This window comes from Cotesia typhae, unplaced genomic scaffold (assembly GCF_013202065.1).
Source record: "Cotesia typhae breed Kobodo isofemale line unplaced genomic scaffold, CoteBio_Ctyphae contig_48, whole genome shotgun sequence".
Lineage (NCBI taxonomy): Eukaryota > Metazoa > Arthropoda > Insecta > Hymenoptera > Braconidae > Cotesia > Cotesia typhae.
Genome location: NW_027423756.1, coordinates 6,129,862 through 6,147,408, shown reverse-complemented (window position 1 = coordinate 6,147,408; position 17,547 = coordinate 6,129,862). Strand labels below are relative to the sequence as shown.

Below are 17,547 nucleotides of genomic sequence, written 5' to 3'. Positions count from 1 at the left end.
AAAGTGTATAACCTAAAATATTAATTTATGAATGGGCTATAGTAGGCAAAAGCGGCAGCACCTGTCAGACACAAAATTTACACAACTGCAAATGTAGTGAGGATTTGATAGGATGTAAACATTACATCAAAACATTGTTGATAAAGGTTAAAAAAAAGTCTATCAAGACTTGCAAAAATCAAGAATATGAAGAATTAAAGTTGTTTATAAATCACTGACGAATTTTTTTTAATTGATAGATTTAATAAGTTACAAAATGCCACCAAAAACTGTATCAATTGTTCAGGAGAGTCCAGCCAATGCTTTGGCTCTTAACAAAGACAATACTCAAGTTGTTATTGCTGGACGAAATGGTATTTTTTTTTTAATAATATTTAAGACACAAGACACTCAATAATTTTTATATTTTTAACTAGAATAATTCAATTTTTATTTAAATTAATTGTTAAAAAATCTCAAAGAATTTTTTGTAATATAAATTTATAAATTTCTGAATTTTTTTTTACAGTTTTCAAAATATTCTCAGTATTGGAAGAAAAATTTGAAGAAGTATATAATTTAAGAGTTGGTAAAAATTTAAACTTAAATTTTTCCTGCAATGATGTTACGTGGAATCTAAATGATGGTAAATAATAAAAATATTTAATGTTTATACAATTACTCCATTTTTTTTTTTTTTTTAATAATCTAAAATAATTAAAAAATATATGACACTGAAGTTAGCAGACGTCCAAAAATTTTTAATTTTTTTTTATTAATTAAATTACAACTAAAAAGATATTTATAAAAAATTGCACTTATAGTTTTTCAAGTTTTTTGCATGTGAAATTTTTTTTTTAATTATTTAATTGAAATTAAAAAAAAAAAAAATTTCTAAAAATTTTGAAATGTTGGCTAAGTTTATTTTGATAAAAATATACTATTTTATTTTAACAAACATTAATTTTGAATACTTAGATCACTTGATAGCAACAGCAGCAACAAATGGCGCGGTAGTATTGTGGAATTTAAACAAAGTAACGCGGTCCAAACAAGAACACGTATTTACTGACCACAAAAGAACAGTAAATAAAGTAAGTTTCCATACAACAGAGCCAATGTGGCTGATATCTGGTTCCCAGGATGGTACGATGAAGTGTTTTGACCTACGTATCAAAGAAGCCGTCAAGACTTTTTACAGCAACACGGAGTCTGTGAGAGACGTGGAGTTTTCCCCGCACCAGCAGTACACATTCGCAGCGGTATCAGAGAACGGACATGTCCAGCAGTGGGATATGAGACGCTCTGATAAGTATTTCCAGCACTTCACAGCTCACAGCGGGCCTATTTTTGCATGTGATTGGCACCCGGAGAACCAGTGGCTCGCCACTGCGTCGCGAGACAAAACAATTAAAATCTGGGACCTTACTCAAAAGCCGACCTGCGAGTTCACTATTCACACAATTGCTTCCGTAGGTAGAGTAAAGTGGAGACCACAGAGAAAATATCATATAGCGAGCTGTGCGCTAGTTGTTGACAGCAGTATAAATGTATGGGATATTCGCAGACCTTATATACCGTTCGCGAGCTTTAATGAGCACAAAGACGTCACTACTGGTATTGCCTGGCGAGGTGATCCTCACTCATTTATATCAACCAGTCGTGACTGCACGTTGTATCATCACGCCTTTCAAGAAGCTAGTCGTCCGGCAAATCAAGCAAATCCTCAGGGCCTTGATATCAATCCTTACTGCGAAGTTGGTTTTGCGAATAAAGTTAACACTAATAATAATACCAATGCAACTGCTGCACTTAAACATGTGACTACTCCAATGAGAAAGTCTCAAACAAACAGTGATTCTTTTTGTTCAGCTATGAGCACTGTCCAAAGATTTACTCTAGACACTCCGAGAGAGTCTATTTGGTTTGTATACTGCGCCAAAAAATATATGTTAAACGGAAGACTGAGTGATATTTGCGATCACAATTCCAAAGTTGCTGCCGACGGTGGGCGTATCGATATTTGCTACGTCTGGAGAATTATTAAGTCTTTTTATGCAGACCCATTGGAAAGTATTCCTAAAAATATTCCTGATAAAGATGAAATTTTAAATTTGTCTCAAATGACTCTTAAGGTGACGGGTGTGGAACCGAGTAACGCCCATGAAAACGAAGTTAAGTCATTGCAGGGAGACGGCTTAGGTGGAGTCAGTGGAGGAGATGATGAGACTGAGACTGATGAGATGCCAGAAAATTTAAATCCACTTGGAAATATTCCTACGGGATATAAAAAGTCTTTAAATGGATTCAAACGCAAGCCGAAAAGTGATTTTATTTTCGGAGAATTTGAGTTTGAATCGCTGTCAATGGAGTACAATGCGGAAGACTACATTGATAATACAATCAATGACAGTGACTGGTCGTTGCCAAAGGAAGCGTTTCCTTTGAGACACGAGATACAGGACAGATCGCCACCGCCTGAACAGTTCTCCAATCCTGCGGACATAAATGACGACTCGGGTTCGGTAACTGTTGAAGATCAACCCTGCCATCTTATTGTTAACTCTGTTCCCAAGCCAAAACTTTTTGATCACACGCCGCTCGTTGAAGCAGCCCTCATGCACCATGTATCGATACGTGATATCCAGACATCTGTTTCTATTTTAATGGCCCTGGGAAGCCTCAGAAAAAGTCTTAATATTTCAACAGCTATTCAAGAGAGCTGGTTACTTGAGTACATAGATCTGTTAGGCAAATTTAAACTTTACGATGTTGCTACTCAGGTAATTTAATATTTTAAATTATTAGTTACAATTTTGATTAATGATTAATTGTTTTTTTTTTTTTTTTAGATTATTCAAAATGCTTGGATACCATCAATATCACAATTAAATCAACAATCAACAACAATTCATGCCAGTTGTACGACTTGTGGGAAAGCTTTTCCACTGACCACGTGGTACTGTGATCAATGCAATAAGTCTAAATTATCTTTGTGTTCATTTTGTCATCAGGTGATTACTATATTAATTATAAAATATATTAATTGATTGAATGCAGTAATTTAATAAATTTTTATCATATATTTGCAGGTGGTTAGAGGATTGTACACCTGGTGTCAAGGATGTACTCATGGTGGACATATAAAACACATGAAAGATTGGTTTCAAAATAATAGACAATGTCCGACTGGTTGCGGTCATATGTGTGAATATATTTGACGGCTGTAAATTATTAGAAAAATTTTGTTATAATTTTATTTTCAGTGTGGCGTTTACATTTATACATAAAACGATTTTTATTTATAATTTTAATGACATAAGGATATATATATATATATAAATACCGAAGATTTCTAGCCAATTATACAAAAATTATTCATTTTGCACCAATTGTTTGAGGGCAATAAAAAATTTTTTTATTTAAATTATAAAATTCGTTTGATTTTTTTTTTGTTTCAAGGGTACTCAAAAGGCACGACCATCCACTAAAGTACAAAAATATAAAACTAAATATTTTATACAGTCAATTCTTTTGAGCAGCTCTTAACTTTTTTTTTTTCAAGTTACTATTTTAATAGTAGTTTATAGTTGTAATTAAATTTAAGGATGTTGATTTTTACACACAAGTGCATCACAGAAATTACCCTAATCTTTAAAAAATAACTGCAGTTAAAATTATCAGTCATGGCTGCAGTAGTAAAGTATTTTAGATTGATAAGTATTTTAATAACATTACCAAATAATTTATTTATTTATAGAGCTAAGCAACAAATTAAACAGGCAGTAAGTCTAATATAACGGAGCAATAAATAGATTTATTGCTTTACAATATATACTTGACATTTTTCACCATATGTTAAGTGCTGAAATTAATTAAAAGATTAAAGGTCAACAAATAAAAATTTGCATTGTCTTAATTTATAAATTATTAAAAATTATTTTTTATTTCAATTAGAGTAATTTACATAACTTGTTAACTAACAAGAATTATTAACGAAAATTAAACATTAACTGTCTTTTTAATTATATATTACCGTATAAAATTAATTTATAATAAAATACTCCAAATTATATTACTATTAATTAAATACATTATTTATAAATATAATAAAAAATAATTTCATTTTTAAACAATTTCAGCACTCAAAGGTAATGAATAATGACGTTACTTATGATTTGTGCATTAATAAATGTCTAAGTTGAAATTTAACATTAAGTTAAAAGTTAATATTATAAAATAACAAGGAAAAATTTGTGTATTCGTGTATTCAAAGCACCGGTGCTCTGTTTTTAAATCTGAACTAAGCGATTAATATAAAGAACCATTTTTAATATTGAAAAATAAAATTAGGAACAATTAATTGTACAATTATGAATAATATTTAAACGCGTGTAAAGAACAGTAAGCGACTGTATATTATTGTGTAACATTAATAATAATTTATTTATATAATATAAGAAAAAATTTGATCCTGAATCAAGTCGTGTAGTAGGTCCCTCGAGTTATACTGTAGATACAGTCATAAAGATGAAAAATAGTGTCAACGCTTTATCGCTGTAAAGGGTTTGAGAACACCAGTATGTTATACAAACGCATTTAGTTGGACGTAAATATAAACTATAGTAATATTAATGTATTAATAATTATAGTATTAATAATTAAACCTACTTTTGTTTGTTTTGTTTTAAATCATAGAAAACTATAAAGTTGCCTTCGGTTTGTTAGAGAATAACACAACACCGTTTGTTGTTTTTGCGCTCAGCACCCTCGATTTTATTTTCTTGGGCTTTACGCGCTGCTATGGCGCGCATCAAGTCAAAAAACACCTGAAATAAATAATTTTATAAATTGACTTATCGATTTAAGTTATCAAAGTTATTTTAAGAAATGAATCACACACAGTAAGTATAAAAAAAACACAAAACATCAAGCCAAGCAAGATGGTAAGCGCAAAAAAAAAAAAAAAAGATAATAAATTTGCGAACCTATAAGATAATGCATTTCTTTTTCTTCCTTTTGGCACGATCCTTGCCCCGACCGTTACTTGCTGATTTGTCTTCTATTTTACGCGATCTTATTTCACGCATCAAGTCAAAAAATACCTGTAAAATGTGCAAGTGATGCTAATTCATAGACAACTACATAGTAACACTGAGCAACAATATACAATTAAATAAAATTTTGGAGCCCCATGCTTAAGCAGCAGCAACAAAATAAAAAGTAGTAAAAATCATTTTAATAAACTAAATTAAACATTTATAGTTTAAAAATTAATTTTCTTGCCTTATCGACATTTTCCCTAGTTTTAGCGCTCGTTTCTACGTAAGGTACACCCCACTGTTGAGATCTTCCTTGAGCTTCAGCTAGACTAACTTTTCTCTTTTCTTGAAGATCACTTTTGTTTCCCACTAATAAAAAAGGAATGTTTTCATCATTTTTAACTCGGAGAATCTGTTCTCTGCAAAAAAAAAATAAAAAAAATTTAGTTAATATTTGATATTTAAAAATAAAAACACGATAACAAAAATTTTAATTACCTAAACTCTTGAGTAGCTTGAAAACTGTCGTCTTCAGTGATTGAAAAAACACACAAGAATCCTTCGCCGCTTCTAAAATAATTATCTCTGATTGCCGCGTAGTCTTCTTGTCCTGCAGTATCTAAAATATCTATTTGTACTTCCTCGCCGTCTAGCACAACTTTTTTTCTGTATGAATCAGCTTTTGTTGGCTCATAGTCTTCTACAAACTACAAAACAAAAAGAAAAAAAAATTGAATTATAATGACTGTAATGACACTGAAGTTGGCAGACATTAAAAATTATTTTAAAATTTTATAATAATAATGCAATTGTTGTAAAAAAAATTTAATCAAAAAATTTCACATGTAAAAATGAATAAAAATTACAAGTGAAAATTTTTAAAAGTATTTTTTTTTTTTTTTGTAATTGATTTGTTAAAATTTATTAAAATTTTTAAAATTGACAGCTGACGGCTAACTTCAGCATTACTGACTGTAAATTGTATGACAACTATTTTTTAAGTGAATATAATCAAACAAATACGAACCTCATCATACATAAATTGTAATGTCAAAGCCGATTTACCAACACCTCCACTCCCAACCATTATCACCTTATGTAAAGCTTGAGCTGCACCCGGTTTTTTCGCCATTTTTAAGCTGAAAAATAAAAAATGTATTAGCATATTTATTTTTAAAATTAATTTAAATATAATAATAAAGTGTAATATATAAACATATATTCCCACGAATTAGAATGAAGTCATTAGGAAATATTTAAATAGACAAGAGGATGTTAACGGATCTTGTAATCAGTGTGAACTATCTCTTCCAACAATGAATCAACATAAACAAGAAGCCATATGATGTAGGATTACTTGTTTATTGTATTTCATTATTTTCTTTCTCAATTAAAATTATTTTTTCTTCAACTACTTTCAGTGGTTTCTCTATTCAATATAATTTATTCGTTAAAATTAAAACAAATAAAACGTAAATTACTTTTATTAATTAAAGTATTTTTTAAACCACCTTAAATAAAATAAACTTGCGCTTTTGATGAAAACTTAAATAAATTTCTTTAGTAATGTCTTAAGTAAATGTAATTAATGAAATATAAACTTGAATTTTTAAGATAACACTGTCACTGTTCTACATAACTTTTTATTAGTTCGATTAATTAAAGTGGGTTAATTGTTGATGATTAATTTATATACCGAGTATTGATGAATGATAAAAATAAAATAGGAACAAGATAATCTAGCCTGAATAAAAAAAGATTCAGGGCGTATCGAGTATGTCTGTAATGTATAATACTTGTGTACTAAAAGAAAGAATAGAATCGAATGAATAACGCAGAATAACGAAAAGGCGGTGCCGCGTTGTCGTCGAAATGTACCAAGTTTGTTGCGAATTTAACCTTTGCAGATTATAAATAATAAATACACGATGACAGCGGACACTTTTCTGGTATTATTCATTAACAATTGTCGCACTTTTATTGATAAACAATCACTTATTATCTTTACAACAATTACCTTGGCAAAGTTAAATATAATAACAGTAAAAAAGTTACAGCAACTTTTTATATGAGTCAGAGTCAGGATCAAGTCCCAGCCGTCACATCGGTTGGTTCCTTCTTTCACCGTCAGTTACTCTATGACTCACAAAGCGCTTTCGTCAATAAATATATATATATGTAAATATACAGATATACTTTTATATTTGCCCCGTGCAATAGTATATTTAATATATGTATACTTACCTACACTTTCTATGTAACGAGTGGAGAATTGAGTCTCAATAACAAAAATGCCCAACAACATTACATTTCATGTGTAATTTTAAACTATTAATTGTGGTTCTGAGAAAATTCAAACGCTGAGTATTTATTTATTAGTTTTTATTTTAAATAATGAACAGCTCCAAGCTGGAAGTCCAGTGGTCTCCAGTTCATTCAAATAAATTCATTACTTGGGGAACTGAGATATGTCTTTATGAAGTTGCTGAGTTTAAGGATAATGATAAACAATCATGTAATTTATTTTTTACTTTTCATTTTACTAATCATTTTTTTTACTTTTATTTATTACCAATGTATTTTTTATTTTTAGGCATTAAAATTTCTGATACTACGGTAGCTCAACTATTGGCTACAAATTTAAGTCATCATTATATTAAATGTGTTGATATTTACCCTCAATCCGAACCGGATATTTTGCTTGCTGTGGGTCAGGCTAATGGGAAAATAGTCCTGACAACTTTTGGGCCAACAGCTTTTGATTCTTTAAGTTTAACGGGAAAGGAACTGGGTAATTTTTATTTATTAAAAAGATAAATACTTGTTTATTTGAAAAACCTAATGTCATTAAAGTTAATGAGAATCAATTTAGCAGATAATAATTAATTTTAAAAATCTTTTTAACAAATAAATTATGGTAAAAAAAAATGAGAACAAAAAATTGACATTTAAAAAATTAAAAATGTAAAAAATGTAATTTTTCGGAGCAAATTTATTTATTAAAATAAATAAAAAAATTATAATAGTGACAGCTAACTTTAATGCAATTTAAAGTTAGCCGATGTTCTAAATTTTTTAATAATTTAATTAAAACAAAAAAGTATTTTTTTAAATATTGCACTTGCAGTTTTTGAAGTTTTTTTACCCGTGCAATTTTTTTTTATTTTTTTGTAATAATTTTTTCAATAAAAAAAAATTCTAAAAAAACTTTATTTTCATAAAAACCAAAGAAATCTGGTTTTTATAATTTTTATGACATTTAATTTAGCTGTCTCTTGACAATTTTTTCAATTTTCTTTAAGAAAAGAATTTGTTCTAAAAAATTGCATTTTTTATTTGTCAAAATTCCTACAAGTCCATTTTGTAATAATTTTTTTTGCCATAATTTATTTATTAAAGAAAATTTGAAAAATTGTCAGATGACAGCTAAATTTAATATTATATAATTTTACTGTATCAAATTGCGTTTTTAAAACTACCCCTCATTTCATTTTAAGATAATTAATTTATGGAATATTATAAAATTTTTTTTTTGTATAAATATAATTTGCTTTAGTAAATTAATACACATGCTGATAATTTAAATAATATTAATCATAAGGTTAATATTTACATCAGTTCAAATTAAAAAATTTCAAGTCGCTTGAAATTAATTAAAAAAAAAAAAAAATATGAGAAAATTATTGGAAAAAAAATATTATAATTTATTATTATATTATATTAAAACCTTCGGTCTGAAGAATTTTCAAATAAACAATTGAAATATCTCATCAAGTGAACATTAATTTACTTATTTATTTTTAGCACCAAAGCATGCAAGACAATGTAACGCAGTTGCCTGGAATCCAGCGGATCCAAACTTAATAGTCTGCGGTCTTGATAAGTATCGTACTGACCACTCAATCTTGCTGTGGGACGTCTTAAAATCTCCCTCAGTAACCGATAGAACTCATCACCACGCCGCCAGTCAAACGGATTCAATAAGACCACTGTCAGAGGCTGGAGTGTCTGAAACAACACACTCGCTTTCGTGGTTTAACAATGAAACGCGATGCCTCGTTGCCGGGGTTAATAACAAGCAATTAAAAATAATAGACTTTCGAGACTCTGCAAAAACAGCAAATACCACAGCGACAAAGGCCGTGTACAGTGTCGCTGTAAATCCACACAATGTTTTTCAGTTGGTTTCTCACGTAGACAATCAAATAACTATCTGGGATACGCGATACTTTGAGAAGCCGATGTTAACGCTGCCACAGAGCAGACAAATAAATAAAGTACTGTGGTCCCCTACGCGACATAATCTCTTGGGATCTCTGCAGAAGGACTTGGCAGTATTATATTTGCACGATATTCAGCACAGTGGAGTTGGAAGCGGAGAAGATGCTGAGCCAGGAGCTCTAGAAAGAATGGTCACACCTTGGTCGACTCCTGGAACCAACTGGACAGGTATCAACAGTTTTACCTGGCACCCTACTCATACCAATAGATTGCTAACGATATCTCCACAAGGAATTACTGATTACACAGTCTACGAACGAGTCACCGTTAATTGGTCCACAAGATCTCACTTGGTGTGGAATCATGCTACGAAGGCTCTAAAATATATCTCAAGCAGTGATAATGTATATAAATCTCTAGATGACATTGCAATTCTTACCAAGAGACGTGCTCTTGCAAATTACGGCCTGATTCCTGAATTATCGCAAAATGGTGAGGTAGCAGAAAATGAAACATTGAAAAATATATGGCAATGGCTATACTTAAGTAAGTCTTTAGTCGAAGACGGAATTATTCCATCAATTTACAATTACCATCCCGGAGTTAGAACAGTCTTGCGGTTGGACGGTCCGAATGGTGGTAATGGATTGTTCATGAAGTCAGAACTGATTAATCGACCGTGGGTTGATATTGGATCTAATCACACTGCTAAAATTTACCGTTCGACAGACCGTGATAAAGCCCTTCAGCTATGTGGCTGGCGATTTGACAAAGATTCCAATGCAACGTACAACAATTTGTTTCTTGAGAGGCTAGAAAGAGAAGGCCAGTATGCTCGTGCTACTGCTATCTCTGTATTTAATTTATGTTTGAGGCAAGCTATTGATATTTTGAATCGTGGAGCGAGTAAAGTGTCAATGGCCAGCAATTTGTACATTGTCGCAATGGCTCTTTCAGGATTTTCCGAAGACAGAAACAGTATGTGGCGAGAATTATGTTTAAAATCGCGATCTCAATTATCAGATCCTTACCTCAGAGCAACATTTGCATTTCTAACGGCTGATAATGACTCATACGATAATGTACTTAATGAAAACGGCGTTGCGGTTGAAGACAGAGTTGCATTTGCCTTGATGTTTTTGTCTGACAGTAAATTGTGCGAATACTTGAAAAAATTGACTGTTAAATTAAGCGAGGAGGGTGACTTGGCCGGTTTTCTACTCACTGGAGCAACTTCTGATGGTATTCAGCTGTTGAACCGTTATCTAGAAATCACCGGTGATGTACAGAGCTGCAGTCTCATCGCAATTCGCGCGTTACCTGGTAAATTTCGACAAGAAAATCAAGTCCAGGTGTGGATAGACAGTTACCGAGAATTGCTAGATGCCTGGAAGATGTGGAACCAACGCGCTCACTTTGACATAGAGTTGAGACGACCGATTACTGATAAACTGTCGCAGCAGGTTTTTATATCATGTAATTTCTGCGGTAAAAGCATATCTGCATTCATGCAGAATCTCAGCAGATCTCGTGGACCCTTCAGTAGACTTATAAATAATTCTAATCAGCTAAAAATATCTTCCTGTCCAAATTGCCGCAAGCCGTTGCCAAGGTGTGATATCTGTCTGATGCACATGGGAACTGCCAGCGGTATTCGCGCTCTAGCCGGAATTTCATCGAGAAACGACGAGGATAGCAAGCTCACGGAATTCGGGAACTGGTTCACGTGGTGTCAAACTTGCAGACACGGTGGACACACTAATCACATTACTCATTGGTTCAGACAGCACACAGAATGTCCTGTTACCTCCTGCAGTTGTCGTTGTTTTTCTCTCGACGCTTCTTTCAATGTTTTTGTAAATTCTACATAAATAATTTAATTTTATAATGATGTAATGTACAAATTTTATTTTAAGTTAGTAAATAATCATGCAATTTAGTTTGTATTGATATTTTTATGTATTGTTGTGAAAAATATATATTGTACATTTTTCCAATCAGTATGGTTATTATTAATTAATATAAATATTTTAAATGAAAACTTTGCAATGAACATGAGGATGTAAAAAACGATTAAAAAATATTAGTCACTCAGTTATCATCTGTGTGCATGATACTATCATTTGCTTTATCTGCTATGAGACTACATTTTCCTCCAACATCTTGGCAATTAATAACTTTCAATACGTTCATAAAATCGTTGTGGTCTTCAGGATCTAAAGGAAAATAAAATCATTGATTTAAATCAAAAAAATTATAATACTGAAATTAGCGGTCAGCTGTCAATTTTAAAATTTTTTTTAACAAATTAATTACAATAAAAAAATGCTTCTAAAAATTTTCACTTGTAATTTTTATTAATTTTCACACGTGAAACTTTCTAATTAATTTTTTTTTTTTAATAATTCAACTGCTATAAAATTCTAAAAAAATTTTTAAAATCTGTCACCTTCAGTGTTATAGAAAATTTTAAATAAATTTTATAAAATAAAGTTAATAAATGATCATACCAAATTCTTCTTCATCTTCTTCTGGTGCAAAACGGCAATAAGTATCTGCAGCAATTGTTGATTTGGAAGTAACTGTCCCGAAGACCTGCATAATACCAGATAATTCTTCAGAGTACGGACTATTCAAGGCGACATTAATTTTAGTCTCGTCGAATGTCTTCAATTCGACATTTTTTCTATCACTGCTTAGCTGAAATAAAAAATTTGATAAGAGCATGAGTAACTCGAAACATCTAGAAATAAAATTAGTTATTTGATATTTGGAATACCTTGGTTAAATAGCCTTCAATTACCACATTCTTGTTTACATTTTCAGCTACGTGCTTGCCACCAATATGCAATCTTCCAGTCATTGTTTATATTTTTATTAATAAATATAACTTACAATGAAATATTAAGTAGAAGTATTATTTTAACAAATAATTACGCACAATACGAACAATTGTCAGTCAAGTATCACTTTCACTGCTCACAGTGGACAAAAACCCGCCAAATATCATGCGTAGTGTTCAGGACAAAAAAGTATCTGATTGTAGAGTTTGTTACACAAACTGTATAATGTTTTTAAGCTTTTAGTTCATTTACATCAAGCGATAATTTTTTTTTGTACTCGTTAATTTAATTTTTTAATCATTTATTAAAATAAAAATTTTATGAAATTTTTATTTTAGCTTTAACAGCTCGAAAAATAGGAAGGATTTTAATAAACTTTAATTTTTATATTTTTATTTTTAATTACTTTAGTAAAGAAGATAACATCATTATCGACTGTAGTAAATTAAAAGAATTTTTTCATTTTTACAAAATATTTTTAAAAAATTCCACTTATAATTTTTTAAATTTTCTACACGTGAAATTTTTTTGTTAAATTTTTTTCATTATAATTTAACTGTTATAAAATTCTAAAAAATTTTTATAGATGGCTGTTACCTTCAGTATCATTATTAAATAATAAAAAAGTTAGCCGACACTTGTAATTTTTTTTAAATTGCACTTACAGTTTTTCAAATTTATTACAAATGAAATTTTTTTTTTAATTTTTAGAAAAAATAATACAATATAACTTCAATATATGTGGTATAAATGAAGTTTATTTGTAATAAAAAAAAAAAAAGTATTTGGTACATTCTTCATTAATTATTAAATTGTAATATTTAAAAATATTCACAAATATTTTTACGCATGAATTTTGATATTACTAAGCTCAATTTTTCTAAAAACTTCATCGTTATTTTTAAATTAATTTAAATTAGGAATTAGTATGCATAGATTACATTGCATACATTAAATAAAAAATATTACAACTGTAAGTATTGCATTAAAAATATTGCATCAATTATGTATGGCTTATTAAGATAAAAATAATTTTTAATATCAAAAATATCTAACATTTTTTAAAAATACAATCACTTTAAAATCTCTAAATTTATATAAAAAATAGCATTATGTATTATTGGATTAAAAATTTAAGAAAATACGTTATTATTTAACTTAAATCGAGACCAGCTCGCGTTATTATTAATAAACAAATTGATCTAGTTAAAAGTTTAAAAAATAAACGTTTTTCTGAATATAATATTTAAAATTTAACACCCTACTCCTTTTTGGAATGGCTAGAAGTGGCTTCTGCTGGCTTTGATGGATAGATAGCAAACAGAGATAATTGGATGAAGTATAAAAGCAAGCCGACGATGTTTTGGAACTGTAATAATAGACAAATATTTATCTACATTCCGAACAAGTTTCAACAGTAATTAAATAGTAAAGTTCATCAGCCGAAACTTGCTTGTCTTATCTACTTACGACAATGAATCCGTTATCAATGATAATTCCATAAAGCAACCATAGAAAAGATACAACAGTTCCCATGGCAATCAACGGGAATGGAAGAATTTCAGTGCTCTTGGTTTTTATTACTTGATCCTAAAAGTCAATTCAAACCATAAATAAATATCATTATATAAATTATGAAATAATAAGATAGATTAAGGTGTGTTATTAGATTTATACTAACGAGATTCATAAGCGGAGTTCCAACTAACATCAATAATAATGCCGTTGTCAACAGACCGTATCTGAATTCAATCAAGTCAGGGCTTTCAAATTTAGCGTATGCCAAAAAAATAGACGCTAATCCTAGAGTCTTGCCTATTAATTTCATCATTTCACCCTATAAAATATTATCAGTTAAAACATTTGATTACCAAATAAAACAATAAAAGTGAGGTACAAATAATTAGTTTACCTTGTTAGGAGCATAAAGATAAAAGACTGTTACGTAGAGAATACTGGTCGTCAATCCAAACATATTAACCTTGATCATTGCCGGATCATTTAAGATGAATGCATACTGGAACATGAGCATTCCTCTATAAATAAATAAATATTGATATAACTATCTCTGGTGACGTATATTAAAGTAATCAAATAAAATATACTTATACTTACACTCCGATACCGAAAACAAAGGGTTTAGCATCAAATCCTTCTGATGATCCTTTCTTGTAGATATCTTTACATACAAGCCTGAAGAAAAACATAAATTTATAGTAAATACAATGAAAATTAAGTTTGCCGACATTTCAAAATTTTACAAAATTTTTTTATTGAAAAAATTTCAAGTAAATAATTTTTAAAAAACTTGAAAATCTTTTTAGTTGTAATTTAATTAATAAAAAATATCAAAAATTTTTAGACGTCTACTAAATACAATTATTAATAATAAAAAATGAACCATAATCAAAATTATTTAAATAAATAAAGGTCGTGAGTTCAATTGATAAATTAATCTTGAATAATAATAATTAGTGTGGTATAAATATTTATTAATGAATTAATAATCGATCTCAATTGCTAAGTAATTGTTTCCGGTAATGAGTGATGAGGTGTTTCTCAAGGACATGAATGTCAGATTGTATATCAGTGCCTAAGAATACTTATGATTAGATAATTAGATATTAGTTTGAAAATATAACAATAATAAAATTATAAAAATGGATGTAAATAAATTAAATTAAAAATTCTTACGTTCCGGACAGCATATGTCCCATGGTGCAAACGGAAGCGACATTTGCGACGATTTCTTTGTAATCTTCCAAACCCATTTTGTTTTTAGTACTCTTTAATTTACAAACTTGCAATTTAGTTTAATTATTCTTGACAAGTAACTGAGATACACACGTCGGCTTACGTCGTTTAAGTGAATGCGGGAGTAACTAACCAGTTTGTATTTCCCATCTCCAGCATGCTCTCTCTTTTATATACCAATCAGTATCAGTATTTCGTCATTTCATCACTCATCAGCTGACATTAGTCAATAAACTTCCTACTCTATCAACTCGCGCTTTCGAAAAACGTCAGGCCAGATGGCGCTAGCAGGGCTATTCCTTTTAGAAAAAGGCTCGGCTTGGTCTGTAATCAAGCTGGCTGAGTTCTTTTAATTTTTTGAGACCCCATTGGTATGTAATTTTTTGGATCATTGACAAAAATCTATTTTTTATAACGTGATCTGTTCATATTAATTATGGAAATTATGTACATGTGCTACATTAATTATCCATTCATTTATTGTGATAAATATTTTCACAAAATAGAACATTTATTTATAATTGTGTAGCGTTGAAATTACAAGTTTAATTTTGAGGTTATTTATCTTTAATTCACGTTGTCAAGATGTGATACTGAAATCAGCAAATCTGTGATAATTTTAAAAATTTTTATAACAATATTTTTTTCATATTAATTTAATTGTTATAAAAATCTTAAAAATTGTGTAATGTTTCATGAGGCTGAAGTTAGCAGACACTTGACAATTTTTTGATTTTTCTTGAAAAATTATTTGTAAAAATGTCATTTACAATTTTTCAGAGCTTCTAAAGATGGAATTTTTAATTAAAATCTTGCTATAATTTGTTTGATAAAAAAATTCTACAAATTATCAGATGTTTAGCAATTTCAGTATCAATTCAATATTGTGCAATTTGTTAATAAATTCCCCCGTACAAGTTAATTAAAAATGTATTTTTCAATTTCAGAAATAAACAATGGGTCGTGTAATTCGTGCTCAGAGAAAGGGTGCGGGATCCGTATTCAAATCCCACACCAAAAAAAGGAAGGGAGCACCAAAACTCCGTTCTCTGGATTTTGCCGAAAGACATGGATACATAAAGGGTGTTGTGAAGGTATATTTAATTTAAAATTATAGCTTTTCTAAATCAAAAGTCAATTGTTTATGATGATTTCTATTATCCTATCTCTGAAAGGTTATGAAGATCATTTAGAGGCTCTTTCTGATGTGACAATTGTTAAAAAAAAATATTGACTATTGATTTGACACTTTTATTACTAGATTATTAATCCTGAATTTATATTTTACCAGGAAATCCTCCACGACCCTGGTAGAGGAGCCCCATTGGCTTGGGTACACTTCAGAGATCCCTACAAATTCAAGACAAGAAAAGAACTGTTCATTGCCCCCGAAGGCATGTACACCGGGCAGTTCGTATACTGCGGCAAAAAAGCCACACTCCAAATTGGCAACGTTATGCCCGTCGGAACCATGCCCGAAGGAACAATAGTTTGTAATCTTGAAGAAAAGACCGGAGACCGTGGCCGAATTGCCCGTGCATCCGGAAACTACGCCACTGTCATCGCCCACAACCCCGACAGTAAAAAGACTCGTGTAAAGCTTCCATCTGGAGCAAAAAAAGTTATTCCCTCCAACAACCGAGCTATGGTTGGTATCGTTGCTGGTGGTGGACGTATTGACAAGCCTATCTTGAAAGCTGGTCGTGCGTACCACAAGTACAAGGTTAAGAGGAACTGCTGGCCTAAGGTAATTGTCATACCTTTTATAGTTCATAATAATTACAATATAATAATATTTAATATGATGTTTTGACATTTGAAACCTGAATTCATATGTGGACACTTTTCACTGATTTTTAAAATATATAAATTATATTTATTAAGCATCTTTATCTGTAAATATAACTAAAAATTAATTTTTTTGTTTATTTTAGGTTCGTGGTGTTGCTATGAACCCCGTTGAGCATCCTCACGGAGGAGGTAACCATCAACACATTGGTAAAGCATCCACAGTCAAGCGTGGAACTAGTGCTGGTCGTAAAGTCGGTCTTATTGCTGCCCGTCGTACTGGAAGAATTCGTGGAGGAAAAACCGACACCAAGAAAGATGATTAGACTGTTAAACAAGTCAATTGTCTTTATAATTATAAATAAAAAACATAAAGATCACACATGTATTTTTATTTTAAATGAATAGAAAAAGCACGAGTAAATTTTATCTTGTTGAAAAAACTTCCAACTGTGATCTTAAATTTTATTTTCAACTGAAGGAATATTTCAGTAAATTATTCATAATGTAGAAATTATCAGTGGTCCAGCATTTTTTCTTGAATTTTTAAATAAAAAATTCATGGTTGAATTAATAAACTTAGTTTAGTATTGAAAAGAAATGGACCCTGATTCCTTATTTAAGTTGAAAGCGCGCGCATTTTAAATCTCTAGTTTTCTATTAAAAAAGAACATATTTAATATTAATGATAATTTATAATTTAACATACTCTTTTGTATTACTCATTCTGATACGCGTCTAGCTAATTGTACATATGTTTTAAAAATAAATAATTTAATAAAAAAATATTGAAAATTTTTCCAGTACTCTAGACCATGAATTTCAAATTTAATTATCGCTTGTGTTTTTATAAATAAATATTTTATCTGCGGACGTATAAAATTAGAGAGCAAAAGAATAAAGTATTATAGTATAGTATT

The 17,547-nt window shown here is 30.0% G+C and overlaps 6 protein-coding genes across 13 annotated transcripts; 3 read left to right on the top strand and 3 right to left on the bottom strand.

Annotated features, from left to right (window-relative positions):
* Nucleotides 1–25: 25 nt before the first annotated feature.
* Nucleotides 26–3,414, top strand: Wdr24 (WD repeat domain 24). 2 transcript variants are annotated; one of them, XM_074247094.1, is made up of 6 exons: nucleotides 26–146; nucleotides 240–353; nucleotides 509–625; nucleotides 958–2,762; nucleotides 2,832–2,993; nucleotides 3,072–3,414. In XM_074247094.1, exons 2-6 carry the CDS (start codon nucleotides 257–259, stop codon nucleotides 3,198–3,200), a joined length of 2,310 nt encoding a protein of 769 aa, XP_074103195.1. In that variant the 5' UTR covers nucleotides 26–146; nucleotides 240–256; the 3' UTR covers nucleotides 3,201–3,414. The 2 variants fall into 2 exon arrangements, with proteins under 2 accessions (XP_074103195.1, XP_074103194.1); XM_074247093.1 differs by having other exon boundaries at nucleotides 117–353.
* Rala (Ras-like protein A) lies at nucleotides 3,173–7,161 on the bottom strand. Of its 7 annotated transcripts, none has more exons than XR_012479718.1 (6): nucleotides 7,039–7,161; nucleotides 6,049–6,160; nucleotides 5,520–5,728; nucleotides 5,266–5,440; nucleotides 4,651–4,808; nucleotides 3,173–3,203 (listed from the first exon to the last, which is right to left on the bottom strand). XR_012479718.1 is itself a non-coding variant. In XM_074247096.1 (6 exons), exons 2-5 carry the CDS (start codon nucleotides 6,151–6,153, stop codon nucleotides 4,968–4,970), a joined length of 606 nt encoding a protein of 201 aa, XP_074103197.1. In that variant the 5' UTR covers nucleotides 6,154–6,160; nucleotides 7,039–7,155; the 3' UTR covers nucleotides 3,530–4,808. The 7 variants fall into 7 exon arrangements, 5 of the variants coding, with proteins under 5 accessions (XP_074103197.1, XP_074103200.1, XP_074103199.1 ...); XR_012479717.1 differs by lacking the exon at nucleotides 3,173–3,203 and adding an exon at nucleotides 3,530–4,536; XM_074247096.1 differs by lacking the exon at nucleotides 3,173–3,203 and adding an exon at nucleotides 4,968–5,084 and having other exon boundaries at nucleotides 3,530–4,808; nucleotides 7,039–7,155.
* Nucleotides 7,162–7,281: 120 nt separating this feature from the next.
* Nucleotides 7,282–11,242, top strand: Mio (GATOR complex protein mio). The gene is made up of 3 exons (XM_074247092.1): nucleotides 7,282–7,536; nucleotides 7,615–7,812; nucleotides 8,826–11,242. The coding sequence occupies exons 1-3, from the start codon at nucleotides 7,416–7,418 to the stop codon at nucleotides 11,111–11,113; spliced, it is 2,607 nt and encodes an 868-aa protein (XP_074103193.1). The 5' UTR covers nucleotides 7,282–7,415; the 3' UTR covers nucleotides 11,114–11,242.
* LOC141530163 (replication protein A 14 kDa subunit) lies at nucleotides 11,178–12,253 on the bottom strand. Its single transcript, XM_074247105.1, has 3 exons — nucleotides 12,022–12,253; nucleotides 11,753–11,942; nucleotides 11,178–11,458 (listed from the first exon to the last, which is right to left on the bottom strand). The coding sequence occupies exons 1-3, from the start codon at nucleotides 12,103–12,105 to the stop codon at nucleotides 11,334–11,336; spliced, it is 399 nt and encodes a 132-aa protein (XP_074103206.1). The 5' UTR covers nucleotides 12,106–12,253; the 3' UTR covers nucleotides 11,178–11,333.
* An 835-nt stretch (nucleotides 12,254–13,088) lies between these two features.
* On the bottom strand, nucleotides 13,089–14,999 carry LOC141529644 (sugar transporter SWEET1). Its single transcript, XM_074246282.1, has 6 exons — nucleotides 14,780–14,999; nucleotides 14,201–14,278; nucleotides 13,998–14,121; nucleotides 13,767–13,922; nucleotides 13,556–13,675; nucleotides 13,089–13,454 (listed from the first exon to the last, which is right to left on the bottom strand). Exons 1-6 carry the CDS (start codon nucleotides 14,854–14,856, stop codon nucleotides 13,347–13,349), a joined length of 663 nt encoding a protein of 220 aa, XP_074102383.1. The 5' UTR covers nucleotides 14,857–14,999; the 3' UTR covers nucleotides 13,089–13,346.
* A 196-nt stretch (nucleotides 15,000–15,195) lies between these two features.
* Nucleotides 15,196–17,007, top strand: LOC141529643 (large ribosomal subunit protein uL2-like). The gene is made up of 4 exons (XM_074246281.1): nucleotides 15,196–15,210; nucleotides 15,787–15,933; nucleotides 16,131–16,586; nucleotides 16,774–17,007. Exons 2-4 carry the CDS (start codon nucleotides 15,796–15,798, stop codon nucleotides 16,951–16,953), a joined length of 774 nt encoding a protein of 257 aa, XP_074102382.1. The 5' UTR covers nucleotides 15,196–15,210; nucleotides 15,787–15,795; the 3' UTR covers nucleotides 16,954–17,007.
* The last annotated feature ends 540 nt before the right edge of the window (nucleotides 17,008–17,547 follow it).